Raw genomic sequence first — 20,600 nt, forward strand, 5'->3', positions numbered from 1 at the left:
CTTATGTATTTCCTGTAGGTGGACTCGACATAGCTGCGGGTTTAAACCCTCACCAGGCGCACCTCTTCTACTACAGTGAACGGAATGTCAATGTACTTTATACCTCATACTAAGGATTTAAAGTATGAGGTATGAAGTACAGCAGCCATGTGTTCATAAAACAGAAAGATTGGGTATTGGGTAAGACTGACGTTATGTATCTTTCAGAACCTTTCACTGCTTCCTCTCAACCATTACTCAATGGCTCTGGTCTCAGACCCCGCGGTGGATATTTTGACATTCCGTTTTGTTTAGTTTTTTGGAATGTTGCCACTAAACAGGTTCATCTCGATGTTCTGGCCATCTTTGTAATGTTAGTGTTAGTAAAAAGCAGGTAAAAGAGTAACGTTTGAGGCAGACTAATATCAGTCACGCTACCGTTCACTGTAGTAGAAGAGGTGCGCCTGGTGAGGGTTTAAACCCCGCAGCTATGTCGAGTCCGCCTACAGGAAATACGTAAGCTGCAACCATGAGCCACGAGAGCCACCACCGAGCGAGCTCAAAGTTGCCGTGGCGAACGTAGCGAAGTTCGATTGAGCCAACTCAGCCCCGTCCGAGTTTTAACCCAACAGCACAGAATCGTAAATAATGTCAACCCAATCTCACCAAAACACGGTGAAATAACACGGATTGGCATTTCTGTACATACACTAGTGAATCGGATTTTGGGGTTTTCTAGTCGTGTATGTACAGAATTGCCAATCAGTGTTATTTCACCATGTTTAGGTGAGGTGGGCTGTGAGGTGAGGTGGGCTGTGTCACCACATCAGTGACACTTTCTTGGATGGTCATCAAAATGACAACCTCATTTTAGCCATCATCATGCTGCCCTGTTCGGATAAAATAACATGGTTTTGTCCTCTTTCAGGCTGCAGCCCCTTTGCCCCGTTGAGAGCAGACTGGCCCCTTCTGAACCAGAGCAGATACCTCTTCGTACCCTGCAGTACAAGCGTGGTCTGCTCCACGAACTGCGCAAGGGCAATGCCACCAAAGAGCAAATCCGCCTGCACAACCTGGTCCAGCAGCTGCCTCGGGCCATTATCATCGGGGTCCGCAAGGGGGGCACCCGTGCTCTCCTGGAGATGCTCAATCTACATCCCGCAGTGGTCAAGGCCTCGCAGGAGATCCACTTCTTCGACAACGACCAGAACTATGCGCGGGGCATCGACTGGTATCGGGGGAAAATGCCCTTCTCTTTCCCTCACCAGATCACCATTGAGAAGAGTCCGGCCTATTTCATCACAGAGGAGGTGCCAGAGCGCATTTTCAAGATGAACTCCTCCATCAAGCTGTTGATTATCGTGCGCGAGCCCACCACAAGGGCTGTGTCAGACTACACGCAAGTGCTTGAAGGCAAGGAGCGCAAGAACAAGACCTACCACAAGTTTGAGAATCTGGCCATCGACACCAACACCTGTGAGGTGAACACTAAATACAAGGCTGTGCGGACCAGCATCTACACCAAACACCTGGAGCGATGGCTCAAGTATTTCCCTGTGGAGCAATTCCACATCGTGGACGGTGACCGCCTCATCACAGATCCTCTGCCAGAACTGCAGCTGGTCGAGCGCTTTCTCAACCTCCCATCAAGGATCAGTCAGTACAACCTGTACTTCAACGTCACCCGGGGATTTTACTGCCTGCGATTTAACATTGTCTTCAACAAGTGCCTGGCAGGCAGCAAGGGCCGCATCCATCCAGAGGTGGACCCCTCAGTGGTGACCAAACTGCAAAAGTTCTTTCACCCCTTCAATCAAAAATTTTACCAGATCACTGGGAGGACATTCAACTGGCCATAATGAGGAATTTTGGACTTCTTTAAATGGATTTGTTCGGCTAGGTGCTTATAAAGGGCCAGGCTGGATAATGTAAAAGGATATTAATAGCACTTTGATTGAATTTAATACAAGAATGACAATGTGACCAAATACTAAGCGGAAGTTGGTTTGTTTTAAACTGTGTGAAAGTTTAAAGGAAATTGTTTGACAGTTTGACAATATGATTCTGTTCAAAGCACTTGATCTTGCAAAATATTCCACCTGTTTATCACCACCCCTATACATAAAAAGTCCAGTGCGTTAGTGTGTGGTAAAATAAATACATTATTTTTATGTTGGCATTTTCAAAAGAATATCAACATTCATGCTGTTATGATAAGCTTGCTGCCTTTCATGAAAAACTAAAACACCATGAATGAATAAAATGTTCTAATAAAGTAAGAAACAACATTGTTCTTTTATCCCCCCCCCCCCCCCGATCTTGTCTGCATGTCCAATCAATATTTCATAAATACAAACTACTGTGTTGTATATGACATATTTTTAAACCATGGCATTTTTTTCATCATGCTATTTTCAATAAACACTGGATACTGTGACTTTGGTCTGTTTTCCAATGGCGTTGGAATTCCCAACACAACATTTTCCCACAACTGATTTATTTTCTTTATTGTGACAATAAAGAACAGAAATCAGTTACAAACTGAAGTTTCAAACTGAACTCAACCATTCACGCATTAATAAGACCTGAGACTTGTGGAGTACTTGCTTTATCCCCAACAATATTTTCCATTTGCTTTCAATCCGCTTGGCACAAAGCCATAGTAAAAAAGATGTTCTTGTTAAACTGTTTATTCTGATAATTAGCAAAATTGTCTGTTTGTGTGCAAGTATTCATTATGTATCAGTGTGCTGTGGAAAAAAATAAAAAAAGAAAAAAATGAATAATTAAAAGAACATGTAAATATTTGTCAGTTCATTCATTATTTAACACCTCACATGCAGCATTTATTTGTTTGATCAGATCAGAACAGAACAGAACAGAACAGTAGAAGGGTAGTAATGCTACTATGATTGCCTTTACCCCACCATTTGGTGTTCAAGGCAAAGTAATAAACATTTTAATATTTAGCAAACATTTTCAACATTTTCACAAAACTCAGGTTAATTTACGTAATGTTGTAACTCAAGGGATTATGTTACTAATTAGAAAGATTGCCAGTAATTCAGTTCAGTACTAAAGTTATTGGACCCAACCCTAGATTTACAACACTATTCCAATGCATACAATGAGGGCCATATTTTGCTACCAGTATATCAATGACCACAATGATGTATTTATTTGAAATTAGTTCATTCAAGTGAATCAAAATAGCATACCGGTAGATTATCCAGCTATATGCACAAACATACCGCCCGGTAAGGTAAATCAGAAAAACACAAATGACTACTTAGCTGAAATTCACTTCTTTGACAAGTAAATCTGTGATTGAAACAAGTAAACTTTTCCAGTTTCAGTTGAGGTGGTGCTGCTGATGTTCTAAGCCAAGGTGATGGTGACCTCTAGTGTTGTTTTATTTTACAGTAGGCTAATTTTGAGCTATACTCCTATAGCATAAATAAATCATTACTTTGGTCTTAGAAAATGTATTTTGTTGGTCCTCGTGACTAAATAACCGGAGGTTCTACAATTTTAGGCTTAAATTAAGAAAACTGTTGATCTATGGTTGAATCTCACAATAATATTGGCATGTATTATTGCCTATTAAATTAATACTGGTTTTCAAAGTGGAGTCCGGGACAAAGCAACTAAATTAAACCAAATGGAGTAATGGTGGACCCATTCCTATTTCCTAGTTATCAATTTAGCTGGATATGAGACCCCCTGGCTGGAACCCCCTCAAAGGACCGCAGACAGAGGAGGGTCCCCAGACAGTCGGCCAGACCCCGGCCCAGGAAGACCTAGCCTCGGTCCCAGGCTTACTTATCTGCGAAAATAGAGGACCCCTTCAGCTCAGCCACAGGCCCCGCCTTCCTCGTGCATTAGTACCGCCTCCCATTCAACTCAACAGCATTATTGGGTCCATCAACAATAACCGGTTAACACTGGACCACGCACCATCGTTTTTCGACACAAAAAACCCGATTTAAAACTAAATTAATTATTTTGTTGACGAGGTTTGAGCATGGCTTACACGGCTGCAGGGGGGACTAAAAAGAAAGTGTGCTACTACTATGACGGTACGTGCAGGAAGCGGGACATCCAAGGATCATCTCTCAATATTGTGGAGCCCAAAGAAACTGAGTGGGGGCTGGGGCATCCAGCCAGCTGCCTGGTGTGATTCATGCTATGTCGCACGGAGCGTGTTGCTTGACAAAAATGACATGCTTTCGACCCCAAAATAGGTGACGTGACGCTATCTCCGTCGACACGGGAACGGCGTCATTTTTGTCGATCAGCAACGCGTCTCATCCGACCAAGATATCTGTAGGTTAGCCGTAGCAAAATACAATGTTAGCTAGCTGTTAGCCACTAGCCACATAAGAACGCTGGCTAGCATTTAGTGAATGGAGCTGGTTAGCTTGAAGGCTAGCTTGGTTGGCTAACTTGCAGGCTTGCTAATGTTAGTGGCTTTTTTGATTGATTGATTTGTTTATTAACAGTTTGCAGAATTACAGTACATTTCAAGTACAACTAAAACTGTTAACTGTGAGTGGACGACACCATAAACATAAAGCATTACACTTGTAATGCTGGGCATGCTATAACTCACTGGTTTTCAACCCGTGGTCCGTGGACCACCAGTGGTCCTGAGTGACACCATGAGGGTCCCCAGCTAGATGATGGAGAGTTGGTAACTAAATGGACCTTTGTAGATCTTTAACTCTTGTGTCAAATTGGATTTTTAAACATCTGCATTATTATTCTTATTTTTGGCAGATTTCTGGCTATCATGACAATGACCACTTGCCCAGAATAGGGATGCTAGCGTTCATGTGGTTAACCGTCCTAGTGTAAGATTTATACCACTTTTTGTAAGCCTGTTTACATTATGGACAACAGACTATGTCAAATGTGTCCCTGCATCACCAATGTCACTGAAATTGAGAGCAGTGCATTACATTAACCAATTGTCGTTCATTTTGTGCAGGTGACATTGGGAACTACTACTATGGCCAGGGTCATCCTATGAAACCCCATCGCATTCGTATGACCCACAACCTACTTCTGAACTATGGACTTTACAGGAAAATGGAAATATATGTAGGTTTCTTACTTTAGGTTCAATCATAATTCTTGCCTGTAACATGTAAGTTGTACACTTGTACAGCGCATATATTGGCAATTTCACTACTTATTGATTATTTTGATTTATGGAAGATTACATTTATTTTTTAAATGTAGGTAAATAAAATGGGATTTGTACTCGTCACTCAGAGTTCTATAGCAATGAATACTATCAGAATATAGTCCTTTAAACTTCTAATGAAAATATCACTTTACCCTACCTTTTCAAAGTTCTTCTGTCCTACCAAAAGCCCCATTGTAGTGCAAAAGGTAGTATGGTATTATTTATAATTTATTGGTACATATTTTGTACAACAAAATGACACTCAAGTAAAGCAATTACTCCTGGCATACTATTGTTTGTACTATTTCATATTCTCTGCAGTTTCTTTGCAGGTGACGAGGTCACACTTAAGTTTCAATTCAAATGCTTTGGTTCTTTTCCATTGCAGAGACCTCACAAAGCCACAGCAGATGAGATGACAAAGTACCACAGTGACGACTACATCAAGTTCCTCAAATCTATAAGGCCGGACAACATGTCTGAGTACAGCAAGCAAATGCAGCGCTGTAAGTGATGCGAGCAAGTTAACTGTTCTTAAGCAGGGCAAAATCATTGGTGTTCAATGTTCATGACAGTAGTTGGTTACAAACAGTTTTAACAATCATGCACAAAATGCAATAATCACTTAAGTCATTAAGAATAGCCTGTGATCAACTTTCATCTGACCCCTACAGTCAATGTTGGAGAGGACTGTCCAGTGTTTGATGGATTATTTGAGTTCTGCCAGCTTTCCACTGGAGGCTCTGCTGGTAAGTTGACAGAAAATGTGCAAATATTTAATACAGTTTCATCAGGGGATGAAATCATGAAGGCCAACAATGCCCGCCCCGAAACGTTGTATCTGTAAAATGCCAGTATTCTAAAATAAACTTGTGTACACCGTGGAGCAGAGTTGTGTGCGGAATTCTCTTATTTTCTAAAATGTGTAGGCACCCTGTACAATGTTACAATATAATGTGTCTCTTCTTGGCACAGCGGGGGCAGTGAAACTGAACAGACAGCAAACCGACATAGCAGTGAACTGGGCAGGAGGACTCCACCATGCCAAGAAGTCAGAGGCCTCTGGTTTCTGTTATGTGAATGACATTGTGCTGGCCATTTTGGAGCTGCTCAAGTGAGTTTGACATTTTACGTTTTTATATTTTTATTACATTTTTGGAGATTGCATTACAAAATAGTGAGTGTTATTTTGTTGAATAAGCATTTCACTGTCACCGTTTCTCCTATCCATTCTTCCCAGGTACCACCAGAGGGTGCTCTACATTGATATTGACATCCACCATGGGGATGGAGTAGAGGAGGCCTTCTATACCACTGACAGAGTTATGACTGTGTCCTTCCATAAATATGGGGAGTACTTCCCTGGTACTGGAGACCTGAGGGTGAGTCTTTGCATTTAGAGTGGGTGTTTATGTTAAAACCTGGCTCAGATTTTCAACCATACAATTGTTCTGAATGTCTTACAACCACTCCCCACTTGTACATACATTGTCACTTATCGCAGCTATTCAAGGCTGCAGGCTTGGGCTGGGACACACATTCAGCCATGCGCTGAATGACCCATTTCCGATATGGGGGAAATAAATGCCTCGCCTAATGTTATTTTCATCCTCACAACACTGGCTTGCATTTCAACATTCATTGATTTACAGAGGTAACGGAGTCGAATGTGTATTTGCACACGTAGTCTCTCATACACATACCTGCCAATGTTGTTGTCAGAGTTTGCCTATCTAATCAAGTAGATGCATAATTGTCTAAACCAAAATCTAGTGGCTTCAATGAATCGACTATAATTAGGGTTGCCCAGAGAAATTATGAAAAAAGCCAATTATGTCCCCTGACCCTATCCCTATAGCCGATGGTCTCGGAGTGATTTTCGCAGGGGGAGTCATTGACCAGGCTATGTCTGCACCACCCTGCATGCATGCAGTCCGGGTGAACACAGCCAAACACCACAGCGTCTAGTATGCCAGTATGGCCATATTGACACATAGGGCTGTATTTTGTGTGTCTTAAGTACCAGGTCTTATTACCTAACTTGAGTAAACTAAAGACCTGGAGGCGTGATCAATGCTCTTTGGCCACTTAGAATAGCCAAATGGCATTGATCACGCCTCCAGGTCTTTAGTTTACTCAAGTTAGGTAATAAGACCTGGTACTTAAGACACGCAAAATACAGCCCATGGTCTCGGGAGGTGTACACACACTCTTTCGCTTGCACACACACACACAGTCACATACATGGCTATATTAATGCAATCATGGCGGCCCCCTTCAGCGAGTGAGGTGAAACGCAAAGCAACAAGCAATGTGGGACTAACCTCGCATCACCAGGCTTTCCACCTCGGAGGAAAAATGTGGGACAGTTTTGTTGTGATTGTCACCAGCTCTGGTAAGAATGTCGGTGCGCAAAAAAGCACTATAGCCTATGCAAGTTTGCAACCCTCCTCCTCCTCCGCTGCGCTGTCTGGAGAGGCGGCGGGGTGCACGCTGCTCATAGAGAGCAGTCTCATGTCATGTTAAAGCATATAAGCGCCGTTTTGGTCAAAACTTCTCGGCTCCGTTTCGGACTGGATCCAAAACTTTCGGGTCCCGTTCCGGGCCGTTTGCGGCCAATTAGAATGTTCTCGGATCCGGATCGGTTCGGTTCTGATATCACCGGCTCCGTTTCGGACCGGGTCCAATTTTATGGACCCGTGCTGCCCTCTAGAACTCATAAAATGTCCCTGGGACCCATCTAAAAGACCCGGTACCAATTTCATTGAAAGCCTATTTACATCACTGCCATAATATAACTCCATCACACACACACACACAAACAAGACGGCCATCTCCCTTTTCTTTGTGACAAGGGAGTCTTGTCTTTATAGTCTTAAAGTCCATCTGTTTACTAGCCAGTTTGCACTCAATGTAAGTATTGGCAGGTTATTGAGCTCCTCCAAGCTCATTATGGATTGTGAGTACCGGTAGTTCTTAATTATTAAGTTTACAGAACGATCTCTCCTGCCACACTTACTGGTGCAAAAATATCAATGCAATGCAAAGCAAATCTTACCAGCTAGCTAGGCACTAGGCTGGTAAGTGGTAATGTCAACCCGCTGATTTTCTAACAATGCGATGCACGTTGAAAATCACTTCTTGGCGCTACATTGTCATGTGATGTAGTATTAAATTAAGGTTACCTCTGCTCTTAGGACATTGGAGCTGGAAAGGGCAAATACTACGCTGTGAACTTCCCACTGAGGGACGGCATCGATGATGAGTCATACGCATCTATCTTCAAACCGGTGAGCAGCGTTTTATGCTTTATTCACAGCAAAGAGTGTTTATTCAACTCTCGGAGGGTACAAATGTAGTAATAGTGCCTCAGATTTATATAATGCTTTCCTAAGTACTAAAAGTTGCTTTACATTGAAAACAAATAAATAAACCTTTATCAGGGTTGGCTTCCTGTGCTTAACTGCTTGCTGTGGGTGTACAGGTGATGGCAAAGGTGATGGAGATGTACCAGCCCAGCGCCGTGGTTCTTCAGTGTGGTGCAGACTCTCTCTCAGGAGACCGTCTTGGCTGCTTCAACCTCACCATCCGCGGTACGAGGGCTCAACTTTTTAAGTTCCCTACTTCCCTTATGTCCAAAAATGGTTCGAAGCGCTGCACTTTCTCCGTTATTCAGACATTCTCAATACAAATGATTAACAACCCATGACTCTTAGTCGCTTCCACCAAGGATATGCTTATATAAATGAGATTGAGATTGACATCTACTCATGTGAGTAATTCTATGTGAAGGTTTATAGGTTTATGATTCCACTTTCAGCAATGGAAACCTCTCCAATGGCAAAGTTCACAGGGGTCTTTAACTATACACAGTAAAATCCCCAGGGTTACGTTAACTCTGAAATCATATTACAAATTTATCCAGAGTCAATTTGATTACGTTTTTATAATCTCAGCATTGTAAATGGATAAATTGACACTGGGGATTTTTACCGGTGGTTGTTTGTGTTTGTGTTTTTTTACCACAGGGCATGCCAAATGTGTTGAGTACATGAAGTCATTCAACTTGCCGTTGCTCATGCTGGGTGGAGGAGGCTACACCATCCGCAACGTGGCCCGCTGCTGGACCTACGAGACGGCAGTGGCTCTGGACTCAGAGATCCCTGATGGTTGGTCACTGGCTTCTCCAAATATCTGTTGAAATTATGGCTGCATCTATCGATAATTGTCTTAGTGATTATTCTATCGATTTACTTTTTAAATGGAACGAAACATTTTGAAGTTCTTTTTTAAAAATACATTTATATATTTCAACAAATAAAACCAACTACGTCGGTTGGTCTGGTGAACCATTTAAGCCCTATTTTATGCTTTGTTGCACAACGGTGTTGGAACGATGATGTGACTTAACATCTGGGAAGGGATGTCGCCATTATCTCCTCCTTCAGGGATCTGACTAAGCATAACGTCTCCATCACAAAGCACATGCGTGTATCAAATGTGCCAGTGGTTCAGTTAATGGAATTCATTAAATGTATGTTTCCTCTTTCTTGGTTATCCTCCACAGTGAGGGGGATCTGTGTCACCTTATAAATCACATTAAATGGTGCCGTTATCTCTCATTTTTATTTGAATGGTATTTTAAAGGGCCGACAATGTGGCGCTTTCATTGAAACATTGGAGTATAAATCCGTTACTGCCATATTCATCATCTTAAGTCACTGCCTCAACATTTCCCAATGATGTTTCTATTCCAGAGCTCCCGTATAATGATTACTTTGAGTACTTTGGGCCTGACTTCAAGCTGCACATCAGTCCCTCGAACATGACCAACCAGAACACACTTGAGTACATGGACAAGATCAAGTATGTATATCAATGTACACAATAATTGCCACAGTATGTGTGTTAATTATTATATAAGTAGTGTTTGTTCAGCATCTTCACAACGCTACAAAGTATTGCAAAATAAAAGGAGCTAAAAACTAAAAAGATATACAGTATAGTATATAGACCTTTGAAACGTTAACAATAACAGTAAACGTTTCAACCCATTTTATCTTCTATTTCCAAATTATAAAGTGTTGTTAATTCAGAAGTTAACTTGGCCAACTAGGTACAATGTCTTTCTTTCTGACTCTTTGACGGCTACTGTGCTGTCTGTCATTGATCTCACAGTAAAACAGAAATGCCTTTAGAAATAATTTTGTTAAAATCAGAATATCAGCTGTACTGAACTGGTGTCATATTTGAATTTCCAGGCAGCGACTGTTTGAGAACCTGCGAATGCTGCCTCATGCCCCAGGTGTACAGGTACAAGCCATCCCTGAGGATGCCATTCCAGATGACACTGTTGATGAAGACACTGAGGATCCTGATAAACGCATGTCCAGTAAGACAGACGGCCCACCATTTGTCCCTTACTTTTCAATATAAACTGGATCTGCATAATAGACCAACAAAAAATTATATCATTTTTGTTTAGAACAGTCCACAAATATGCACGTCTTTTTAACTGAGAGGTGTAATATAGAGGATTCGTCGTATGGCTGCAACACTGAATTGAGAGCGCACTGTTGCTACAGGTTATTGTGAGGAAATTAAGCACTAAAACATTGTGGAAGTATAAGCTCACCGTACCGTAAGTCCAATGCAGCCAAGACCTGTCACCAAACTAAAGCCAAAGTGAAATCTGACACCATGCTGGTGTGTGCGCAGACAGCTCCGCTCTGGCTGCTGCCTGCCTGTAGCCCTGTTGAAGAGCAGATCACTTCTGTTCTCTTCATAATAATAATTGTACAACCTGTTATCTGACTAAAGTATTGATAAACTGCTTAAGAGCACATGGGTACCACACGAGAATGAACTGGAGTGGTTTTATAGGGTAGTGGTACATGAGAAAATAAATAGTCTAGTATTAAAAAAAAGAAAAAAAAACGGTGCTATCGGTGTGCAAGTAATGTACTTGGTGGCGTGCCCGCCCACTGGTAACACCGGACACCGTGACATGTCTACCTGTTCACTCTGGCTATTTACCAATCGTAATAATACTGCTGACATTGAGGACCCCTGCTCAAGGGGCCTATCCTCTATTGAAATTTCAAAATAACAAATGCACCCATAATAACCCAGGTTTTGACCGTATTTAAGCATTGCGTCTCTGTCTCGTCCCTTTGCAGTTCGTGCCTCGGACAAGAGGATAGCCTGCGATGAGGAGTTCTCAGACTCTGAGGATGAGGGAGAGGGAGGCAGGAGGAACGTGGCCAATCAGAAGAAGGGATTGAAACGGCCACGTGTAGAGGAGGACAAGAAGGAAGGAGAGGAGAAGAAAGTCGGTGAGTGTTCTTAAATTGTGTAAAGGATAAGGCTGAAGGTCACAAGTTTTAAAATCCTGAACGATTTTCAAATCTGGGCTGTATCTCTCTCACACAAGGATAATGTTATGAGATTTTTGGCTGAGCAACACAGAACCTCGCGTCATCTCACGCGATGTGGAAGCAGATGTAAACAAAGGAGCTGGTTAAACACTCTGTGGTAATGGATGAATAGTTTGAAATGTCTGGGAAGGCACGTTAAACGTGCATTGGACATGCTTCAGCTACTGTATGAAGCTTGTTGGACATGCTTCAGCTATGAAGCATGTCCAACACACCCATAACAAGTTATTTGTAATCGATCGCCATCCTCTCACGCCTTCCCACAGGTGTGGGAAGGCGTGTTTGGATATTGGAGATTTAAGATTGAATCCTTGGACCCTTTACACTACAGATTAATCTGGGCAGATGATCACTTCTGATCAGCCTTGAACCAGGAACATCGTTTTGGAGGGGCATTTCCAGTCCAACTCCTTGATTCTCGTGTAGTATGAACCAAGCTCAAGATGTCTATAAAATGGGTGGGAGACATGACTGTCATGTACCAAGACCATGTTGTGTACATGCCTGAAGTTTGATCACAAGACGGACACATTGCAAGTCTTGTTTGATTATTTTTTTTAAGTAAAATTATGCAAGAGCTTTTTCCTATTGGTCCGGCAGCCGAGGTGTACGGGTGGGAAATTTGGTATATAGTATTTTTTTATTTGCCTAAAATATTGTCTATATACATACATTCATGAATCCACTTGCTGGCAAGCTGTCACTATTGACATCTTATGGCAGGCAAAAATGTCAAACTTTCCTTTTGCTATAAGTAGCATGTGCAGTTTTGCACAAAATACACTCCTTGGGCTAAAAACGGCCATAGACGTCATGACAAATGTGATGAGGTCAGCACATTTTGGGCACATTTGGGCAAGTGGCTATGGCTGCTTTTTGCCCAAGGAATGTATTTTAGCTGGGAATGGATTCTGAATCATACTAGTTTAGTGTGACATGTCACATGCTACTTAAAGCAAAAAGAGAGTTTGACATTTTTGCCTGCTATAGGATGTTAATAATAGGGTCACAAGAAACCCCTATAAAAAATTGCCCAATAGTGACAGCCGGTCAGCAAGTGGATTCAGTGAATGTATGTATATAGACAATATTTTAGGCCAATAAAAAGACTATATACCAAATGTCCCACTTTAAACTAAAGAAGCCTGTCGGCTGCCGGACTATATTGTATATGCTGAGGAAATGCATGGAATTTCTAACATTGTGTGTTTTCTGCTTCTCCACCACAGAGATAAAAGAAGAGGAGAAGGGAAAAGACTGTAGCGATGCCGCTGACAAGGCTGACCCCAAAACAAGGTAAAACAAATACTGTGATTTTATCAATTATGTATACAATATTAATTTTATACACAGACTTTTCACTCACTTTTAAAATAAGCATTTATGTCCAATTCAGAGGACCGAATTCAGTTCTATATTTAGCATTGTCACAGTAGTTTGTAGATCTGCTATTTTTGAAAAGTTTTTTCTTTTTACAAATTTCAACTGGCATGCCAAAAATAGGGATGCCAGGTTGAATGTTATTTTTTGTAAGCATACATTTTTGTCAAGAGCTTATCTTTCTTATTTTTTTCATTTTGACAGTGTCAAGGTGGAGCAGACAAGCAGTGCCTGAACATATTTCCTACAAACACAACGGTGCAGTCTGCCATCGAGGACTACACCACCAGAAGCATTATGCTGTATTTATTACAGATCTCTGTGTCCTAGTTGTAAATCTCTTGTGAGTGTTACAGTTTCCCTTTGTGTATTGCAGCTATGGATTCCCTGAATCCGTGATTGACTTGAATTCCCCATACAGTTTCATTTGCTACTATGTTTTACCCGTAACCCCCCCACTTTTCCCCCCCTTAATGCCATTGCTCCAATGTGCTTTACCTTCTGAACAAAACATGAACATCTTATTGACTTGTTTTTGGAGATACTTATGTGGGCATTCCCTGTAGATGATCCTAGAATGATTTCATATATTTGAAATTTGATAAATAAAACATTTTTTATACCAAGTTTACTGTAGACATTATTTCTCAGCATAGTTGTGGGTTCAAATAAAGACCCTTTTCACAGAAGATATTTTGAAGAGGACATGGACAGCTTCTATACAGTTAAATTGGTTCGCGTTTGGAAATACCACACCGAAGTGCACTCGCCTATTAGTTTGCATTGCACAGTGCGCTATTTCCGAATACGCCCTTGATGCTGGCTGGCACACAACAAAATAAAACGCTCTCACCCACCCACATGCCTTAAAGGGAAACTTCACCCTTTTTGCTAAAAAAATATATGTTAATGATGTGTCTGTCATTGATACTGTGCTCACGTCCTTCCTGAACTACAATTTCCATAATGCTTTGGTGCACTGCTCCTGCTTGTGGATAAGGGGAGCTGTCTTACTGAGACAACATGTAGTAAATCTAAGTCATTACCATATATTTTTTTGGCAAAAAGGGTGAAGTTTACCTTAAATAATTCATATAAATGCTTGCTGTGAAAATAAAAGGAGAAAGGGGTCCAATATGTCATGAGCGTCACAGTCGTATTTACAACAAACTATTTTGGACCAAACAAAAAAGTGTTGTAACCTGCCGTTTTCTTCTTTCTAATTATTTGTTCGGCCCATTTGTTGTCATGATTTGTCACGACGAGTTGGCTTTGTACGATTGATTGATTGATTGATTGAATACTTTATTGAAAAATATATTTTTCAAAAGGATAGTCACAAGAAAGCCGTTAGGCTTGTTTCCATTGTGGTCCTCTTGGGGAAAGGGGAAGGGGAGCAACAGACAATAACAGAACAATACAGACAAAAACAAAAATACCTTTTGTATTTTGCCAGGAGGCAAAAACAAACATAAAACAATAAACAGGACAAATTCGTAAAAACGACCAATAAAACTGGATTTATTTACTTTTTTTCCCTTCTTTTTTTTTCATTTGTGCTATTTATCTATTCTACACTATAAAAGTCAGTATACTAAAATAAAAATTAGAACATGTTATCTTTTTAATGTGGATTAAGGATTAAGGAACTGATCACCTTGAGGCTGGAAGGCAAGCCATTCCACTGAACTGATGCCGAGTATAGGAATGATGTTTTTCCCATATTATTGTGAAAAAGGCAGGGTTTGAAATCAGTAGGGCTCCCTCTGGTGTAGTGCCTGTGACTAACCCTTGAAAAGTAGTCACTGAAATATTTGGCTGCTACACTATTTCTAATCCTGTGAACTAGACACATTTTAAATTGGGATCCCAGACTGGTAAAGTGGGCAGGGAGAAGGTGAGTTCTAGGATGCAACTTCAGGATCACTCTAACCAATTTATTTTGAGAGGTACTCTGGAGTTTCTTCTTGAGGGTCATAGAAATGCCAGTATACCAAGATGTACAGGCATAGTCAAAGTGACATTGTACAAGAGCCCCAGCCAGGATCTTTAGGGTGTTTGTGACTGCGACGCTCTATAGAACCACACGGGGGAGCCACAATACCAGGGGATACCTGGGCTGCAGACAGCTACTGATAATTTCCGGTCTTCATTTGGGAATGTGTGACTTGACAAAGCGTTAAGCGTATGTTGTTTTGGACCGTGAATCGTGATGTAAATTATGTTTACGTCGCCTGCAGGCGGTTTTGGTACATGTCGCTAACTGCTCATAAACAGCTGGAAACTGAAGACTCAGATATGCTACAGTGCTACACGGTCACTACTCCGAGTAAAACAACGTAGGGAGAGAAGTCAGAAACAGCTCAGCTGCTGCCCGAGGCTCCCCAGACAGAGACTGCCCTTGGACTACACAAGCAGGTATTGTGGTTGTGGAGCGAAAGAAAGCATGTTGAAATATGTAGTTTCGAGTACAATAACATGCCGTGATTTAAGCCAGTGGTTTCAAACTGTTTCATTCCAAGGACCCCCCAAATTGCTATGTATTTGGCCGCGGGCCCCCATTTGCAAAGATGTTGTGATAAGTACCCCCATACGAGATTTGGCGCCATTTTATAACCTACAAGTGAAGCGCCGCTATTTTAGAGGCAAACTAAATTGAGCTTACTTGTTTAAATGTTCCCCATTTTTGCTGGAGACCCCCTGGAACCCTTAAGGACCTCTAGCTGGCTCCCCATCAGTCTCTCTATCCTTCTTTACACTATGGGCTCCCCCTTAGAGTAGTAGTAGTAGTATGTACAACCCAGATTCGGCACAAACAAGGGACTAAATTCTTTTCGCTCCTATGCCACCAAAATGTGGAACGCCCTACCAACAGTCATTAAGACATGTGAATCCCTTGACTCCTTCAAAACCGCTCTCAAAGGGCACCTACGGATGGCTGCAATTCGAAACTGGCCTCTGTAAAATCTGATTCTGTGTTTGTGTTTACAAACACAGAAGCCTGTTTTGGAAACGGGTGTGCTGTGCCAGTGAGTGGCTGCACCGGCTGGCAAGGCTTGAAAGTTGAATTCAGATGTCTAATGCAATATGCAGTTGGGAAGTGTGCTTTTAATGACATGCAAAAAATGGGGATGCCATGTTGAAAGTGGTTATGGATACATTCTCGAGATTGACACCGGATATCATGGACATTGGACAAGCTTGCTTGCACACACACATACAGGTGATATTCCCAACTAAATTGGGCTGATTCATTACTTAAATCAGCCCATATGTAATCATTTAATCACAATGAGTATGGGCCCCAGTGGACAATTCATTTCTCATCATAACTTCCACAAATGTTATGTAGCATAGCATCAAACTTGTTCTATAATGGATTTTGGACTTGCGCCAAAGTGTTGCAGCACCAGAATCAGTTGGCTCAAAATGATAATCCACTCAGCTTAGGTGTCAAAACTACACTTCAAACAAGCAGTTTTTCTGCCTGTCTGACACACCACAGGCAGACTTATTGCCACAGGGAGGGGAAAGAAAAAGACAAAATACAGCTCAAATTTTATTCACATTTATTTTTGCTTTTAGTGTGCTCACAGAAAATCAGAACACCTTAAGCAGAGAAGTTTAATAAGCATTTTTTGTAAGCAAAGTTACATTCCATCTCTAAGTCAAATTGGTCAAAGCTTCTCCAGTATTTACAAAAGAAAAAAAAGAGACAAGATGCTACACAAACATTGCATCTGATAGAGATTCCTTAAATTTGTCAAAGACCACTGAAAAAAAGCAGTTTGCTGTAATCAAAACATACCACAGTATATAAACAGTAACCATTCCACTTATCACAGCTTGGTTGAGTTAAAAATTGCTTAAAAGGTCTTTCCAGAATGAATTTTGTTTGTTATCTTACAAAATGAGCGGGTGGAAAAGAGCTGCAAACTTCATGTGCTTCTTGAGATCAAGATTTCATTTGTACAATAATCACAGTTAAAAACACCCCGCCTATACATACTTACACTTTATTAAGGTCATAAAACCAGCAATAAACAATAAAGCCTATACAAACTTGTTTTTTCTACTGAATCACTGACTGGTACAGCTAATGAGAAGTGAAAAGCTCCTATGATTTTTTTAATATGACTTCCTAAACCTAACTGGGAATTGTATTTTCGTTGTCTTATAGTAAATGACTTAGTGTTGTAAACCGCACGGTCCTCTCATGGGTATATAGACGTTGGTCGATCGTGTGTGTGTGTGTGTGTGTGAGACGTGTCGTGTGTTTTTAAGACTACTCCTTACATAATAGTCTGTGGCACATTTCCCAGGCACAAGGGTGCCACCTCCAAAAGCCGTTGCTCTTGCCGCTCTCCCGAACCCCCCCACCCCCTTCATTTACATCGCAACTGTGTCCCCATCTCCTTCATACCATGGGCAAGTCCATACCTTTTGACATGTTTACATTTTGTATAAAAATGAAGGAAAAAAAAACATTTAATACTGATGCAAAAAAAATATATGGCAAAATGTGGGTGTATTTTTTTCTGTTTTACATATTTGTAAGCCACCCACCTCCCTAGCCCATTGGAATAGTAGTAACATTGGACTGAGATGGGTTTTGTGTAGTTGGGGTGGGAAAGGGAGGGAGGGGGGGGGGTATGGAAACCAAGAGAGAAAAAAAAGCTTTAAAATATCCCTGGTTGTAGACAAGTTCTCCAAACGCCATGGAACTGGCACAACTCCAACATACGAACAGGGAAATGTTCTTTGATTATCTTTTTTTCCTCCTTATCTAGACTTTTCTTCCGCATGGCCGCCTGCGCTTCTGGCATTACTCGGCGGCCTCGGCAGCAGCTGCTGGGGCCTCTGGTGATGCTGCCTCTTGTGTTGCGGGCGCAGCCTCCTCCGTTTTGGGCTCCTCCTTGGCCTCTACGACCGGCTCGGCCAGCTTTTCCTCCGCCTTTGGCTCCTCTGCGGGCGGGGCGGCCTTAGCCTCCTCGGCGGGTTTCTCTGCCTCTGGCTTGGCCTCCGCTGGGCTCGCGGCCTCCTCTGTGGCAGGTGCAGCTGCCTCTGCCTCAGCAGGCTTGGCCTCTTCGCCAGCAGCGGCGGCCTCCTCGGCACCCTCCACCTTGGCCTCGTCCGTGGGAGCGGCGGCCGCCTCATCACCCTCTGCGCCCTCGCCCGTCTCCTTCTTGGTCTTCTTGAAAGAGAAGCCGCTCAGTTTGAAGGACTTCTTGAAGGAGAAGCGCTTCTTCTTCTTCTTGGGCGTCTCGTTGCTGGTGGAAGGCGTGGCTCCATCCTCTGGCTTGGCTGCTGCGGCCTCTCCCTCCGCGGGAGCAGGAGATGCTGCCTCTACCTTCTCCCCATTTACAGCCTCTACCTTCTCAGCGGGCACCTCCTCTGCCGTGGCAGCCTCCTCTTTAGGTGCCTCCTCAGCTGTGGCGCTGCCATTGGCTTGCACCACCTCCTCAGCGGCTGCAGGAGAGGCATCTCCGTTTACTTTCACATGACCGTTCTCCTGAGAAGAAAAAAGACAGGAGAGAAATGAGGCCTGAGAAAAAAAACGAGACAAGAGAGAAATGAGGAGAATGTAAATAGGAATGCTATTTGGAATGCAATATAGACCAATGCCACCGACTGACACAAGGGGCAGCAGACACCATAAAATCATCACAGACTCTCCTTCACAGTTTAAAGCCCGGAGTGGGCTCCATGATTTCACTTTCTCTGTCTGAACGTTTGCCTTGACGAGGCCCTACTTAGCAAATAACGTTTTAGAACAAATAGCTTGAAGTTATGCTTCAGTCGGCCTACGAGCTCATCCGAAAATATCATTTGACATAATTTGCCACGATGAGCAACATGGAGCGCAATGCCTCTAGTGGGTCGCAAGGGGTCGGTGCCTGGTCGCTCCAAAGAGCGGAGCAGACACAACGGAGCGCCAAAGCAACGCAGCTGCTCATTAAATCGGCAGATGCTCATTAACACACAAGATCACGAAGAGCCACATTCTGGTGGACATCACAATAACTTCAACATGTTAAAAAACGGATCGTTGGTCTAACAACTTGACCAAGAAAGCACACCAACGCAATGCATGTCTCGTTGTGTGGCTGTTGTTTTCAGTGTGATAGTAGCTGCCATCTCCACTTTCTACTCGAGCATCGCTAACAAAAGGCGTGGTGCTGGAGCGTACAAAGCCATTGTTGGCGTCGTGCATCTCGTCTTCATTCAACTACCATGCATTCAATTTCAAGCTACAAACAGAATAAGTAATTTCTTATTTTTGTTATCGAAATAGAGTTACTGTGATCCCAAATGTCCGAATCAATCAACACATGGTTTCACTCTAATCCTTACAATGTGATCACATTCTAGGCGACTTGCTCTAAACAAAGGATTCCGCCTCTGCCACAAAAGGGTTCAAAATGAGAAATAAAACTCATATTGTCCATGTTCGTTAAGCAATCCAAAACTGCCCACAATGTTGACCAACGCGAGAATAATTTCGCAGTGTATTAAATTAAAAATACAACCAACGATCAACTGTTGCTCACAAACTAGAGCGAGTTTATCATAATTTAACATAAAATCTAGTAATTTTCATTCACAACTCCTGGATGCAATTCCGTATTAGTTATCAGTCGACAATTACGCACGGATTGCGCCTTTGTCCAAACCCCCCCAGTCCCTGTGAGACTGCTTCCAGTTGGTGAATGTAAATATGATAATAAAACATAATTTTACCTGTCCGTTAGTCTTAGTTGGTGAAGCGGCCACCTCTCCTGGCTTTTCAACCGCGGTTTCGCCCTTTGCCTTGGAGTATTGCGCTCCCATGCTTTCGCTCCAACAAAGAAACTCAACCGATCCAAAAAACGAACAAAGACCACAAGCTCTTCTTTCTTTAAACGCAGGCGCTTTGCAGAATGTCCCCCGTTTGAAAAGTTCACCGCGAGAGAAATCAAGGTCCAATACGCAGTGAAAGAAATTAAAAAATCGCAAGGAAAAAAACTGCCAAGTGAACAGAAGTAATAAAAAATCCCAGATTTGTGGCTGTGTCGCCGTAGACAGGCTGGAAAATGGAGAAATTTCCCTTGTTGCTAATAAGATGCGGAGTCCAACGCCCAAGTGCAGAGATGAATGGGCATTCCGAGCGATGACGGCACCGTACTCTCATTCAGCCAATCACAGCACGCGTAGACATAGTGGGCTGGGCCTAGAACGAGAGTGAACAATGGATTGTAGGATAGTGTAACATATCTGAAAAGATCAGCTTATCGGGGCTACAATTTGTATTCTTTTTTTTAATCACAAAATGGTTTCCTTTGCGCAGCTCACGAAGGATATATATTTTTTGATCGTTTTGGTGACTTAAGAATATATATATATATATATATATATATATATATATATATATATATATACCTGTGTGTGTGTGTGTGTGTGTGTGTGTGTGTGCATGTGTGTGTGTGTGTGTGTGTATATATATATATATATATATATATATATATATATATTTATTGGGATTAACTCTTTGAAGATGATATTTCATTAAGTTAAGCCATTTTGCCATGACTGTGCTTGTCTTAATGGGCGGTTGGTTATCTGACACTACTCTG

At 42.1% G+C, this 20,600-nt stretch overlaps 3 protein-coding genes across 4 annotated transcripts in view; 2 read left to right on the forward strand and 1 right to left on the reverse strand.

The window, feature by feature from the left end:
- The window catches only part of LOC308334161 (heparan sulfate glucosamine 3-O-sulfotransferase 5), a 59,553-nt gene extending 56,851 nt beyond the window's left edge, over positions 1–2,702 (forward strand). The window contains exon 3 of the mRNA XM_080790756.1: positions 908–2,702. Coding sequence (XP_080646882.1) covers positions 908–1,838 — 931 coding nt within the window. The 3' untranslated portion in view covers positions 1,839–2,702. The remainder of the gene's footprint in view (positions 1–907) is intronic.
- A 1,202-nt stretch (positions 2,703–3,904) lies between these two features.
- On the forward strand, positions 3,905–13,614 carry LOC308333853 (histone deacetylase 2). Its single transcript, XM_080790359.1, has 14 exons — positions 3,905–4,058; positions 4,970–5,082; positions 5,559–5,676; positions 5,845–5,919; positions 6,146–6,284; positions 6,411–6,552; positions 8,368–8,460; positions 8,655–8,763; positions 9,199–9,339; positions 9,928–10,036; positions 10,432–10,562; positions 11,350–11,505; positions 12,837–12,903; positions 13,192–13,614. The coding sequence occupies exons 1-14, from the start codon at positions 4,004–4,006 to the stop codon at positions 13,220–13,222; spliced, it is 1,479 nt and encodes a 492-aa protein (XP_080646485.1). The 5' UTR covers positions 3,905–4,003; the 3' UTR covers positions 13,223–13,614.
- A 2,925-nt stretch (positions 13,615–16,539) lies between these two features.
- On the reverse strand, positions 16,540–20,101 carry marcksa (myristoylated alanine-rich protein kinase C substrate a). Of its 2 annotated transcripts, none has more exons than XM_080790559.1 (2): positions 19,729–20,101; positions 16,540–18,532 (listed from the first exon to the last, which is right to left on the reverse strand). In XM_080790559.1, exons 1-2 carry the CDS (start codon positions 19,816–19,818, stop codon positions 17,813–17,815), a joined length of 810 nt encoding a protein of 269 aa, XP_080646685.1. In that variant the 5' UTR covers positions 19,819–20,101; the 3' UTR covers positions 16,540–17,812. The 2 variants fall into 2 exon arrangements, with proteins under 2 accessions (XP_080646685.1, XP_080646686.1); XM_080790560.1 differs by having other exon boundaries at positions 16,540–18,499; positions 19,729–20,100.
- Positions 20,102–20,600: the final 499 nt, after the last annotated feature.

The sequence above is a fragment of the Protomyctophum bolini genome (assembly GCF_963924005.1).
Source record: "Protomyctophum bolini genome assembly, chromosome: 19".
Classification (NCBI taxonomy): domain Eukaryota; kingdom Metazoa; phylum Chordata; class Actinopteri; order Myctophiformes; family Myctophidae; genus Protomyctophum; species Protomyctophum bolini.

What these genes read in the sequence shown, in the direction of transcription:
- LOC308333853 (XM_080790359.1), top strand. Translation starts at nt 4,004, where the DNA reads ATGGCTTACACGGCTGCAGGGGGGACTAAAAAGAAAGTGTGCTACTAC. An exon ending in AGTGTGCTACTACTATGACG is followed by an intron (nt 4,059 to 4,969) that starts GTACGTGCAGGA and finishes CATTTTGTGCAG; the next exon opens with GTGACATTGGGAACTACTAC. An exon ending in AGGAGAGGAGAAGAAAGTCG is followed by an intron (nt 11,506 to 12,836) that starts GTGAGTGTTCTT and finishes TCTCCACCACAG; the next exon opens with AGATAAAAGAAGAGGAGAAG.
- marcksa (XM_080790559.1), bottom strand. Translation starts at nt 19,818, where the DNA reads ATGGGAGCGCAATACTCCAAGGCAAAGGGCGAAACCGCGGTTGAAAAG. An exon ending in CAACTAAGACTAACGGACAG is followed by an intron (nt 18,533 to 19,728) that starts GTAAAATTATGT and finishes TTTTTTTCTCAG; the next exon opens with GCCTCATTTCTCTCCTGTCT.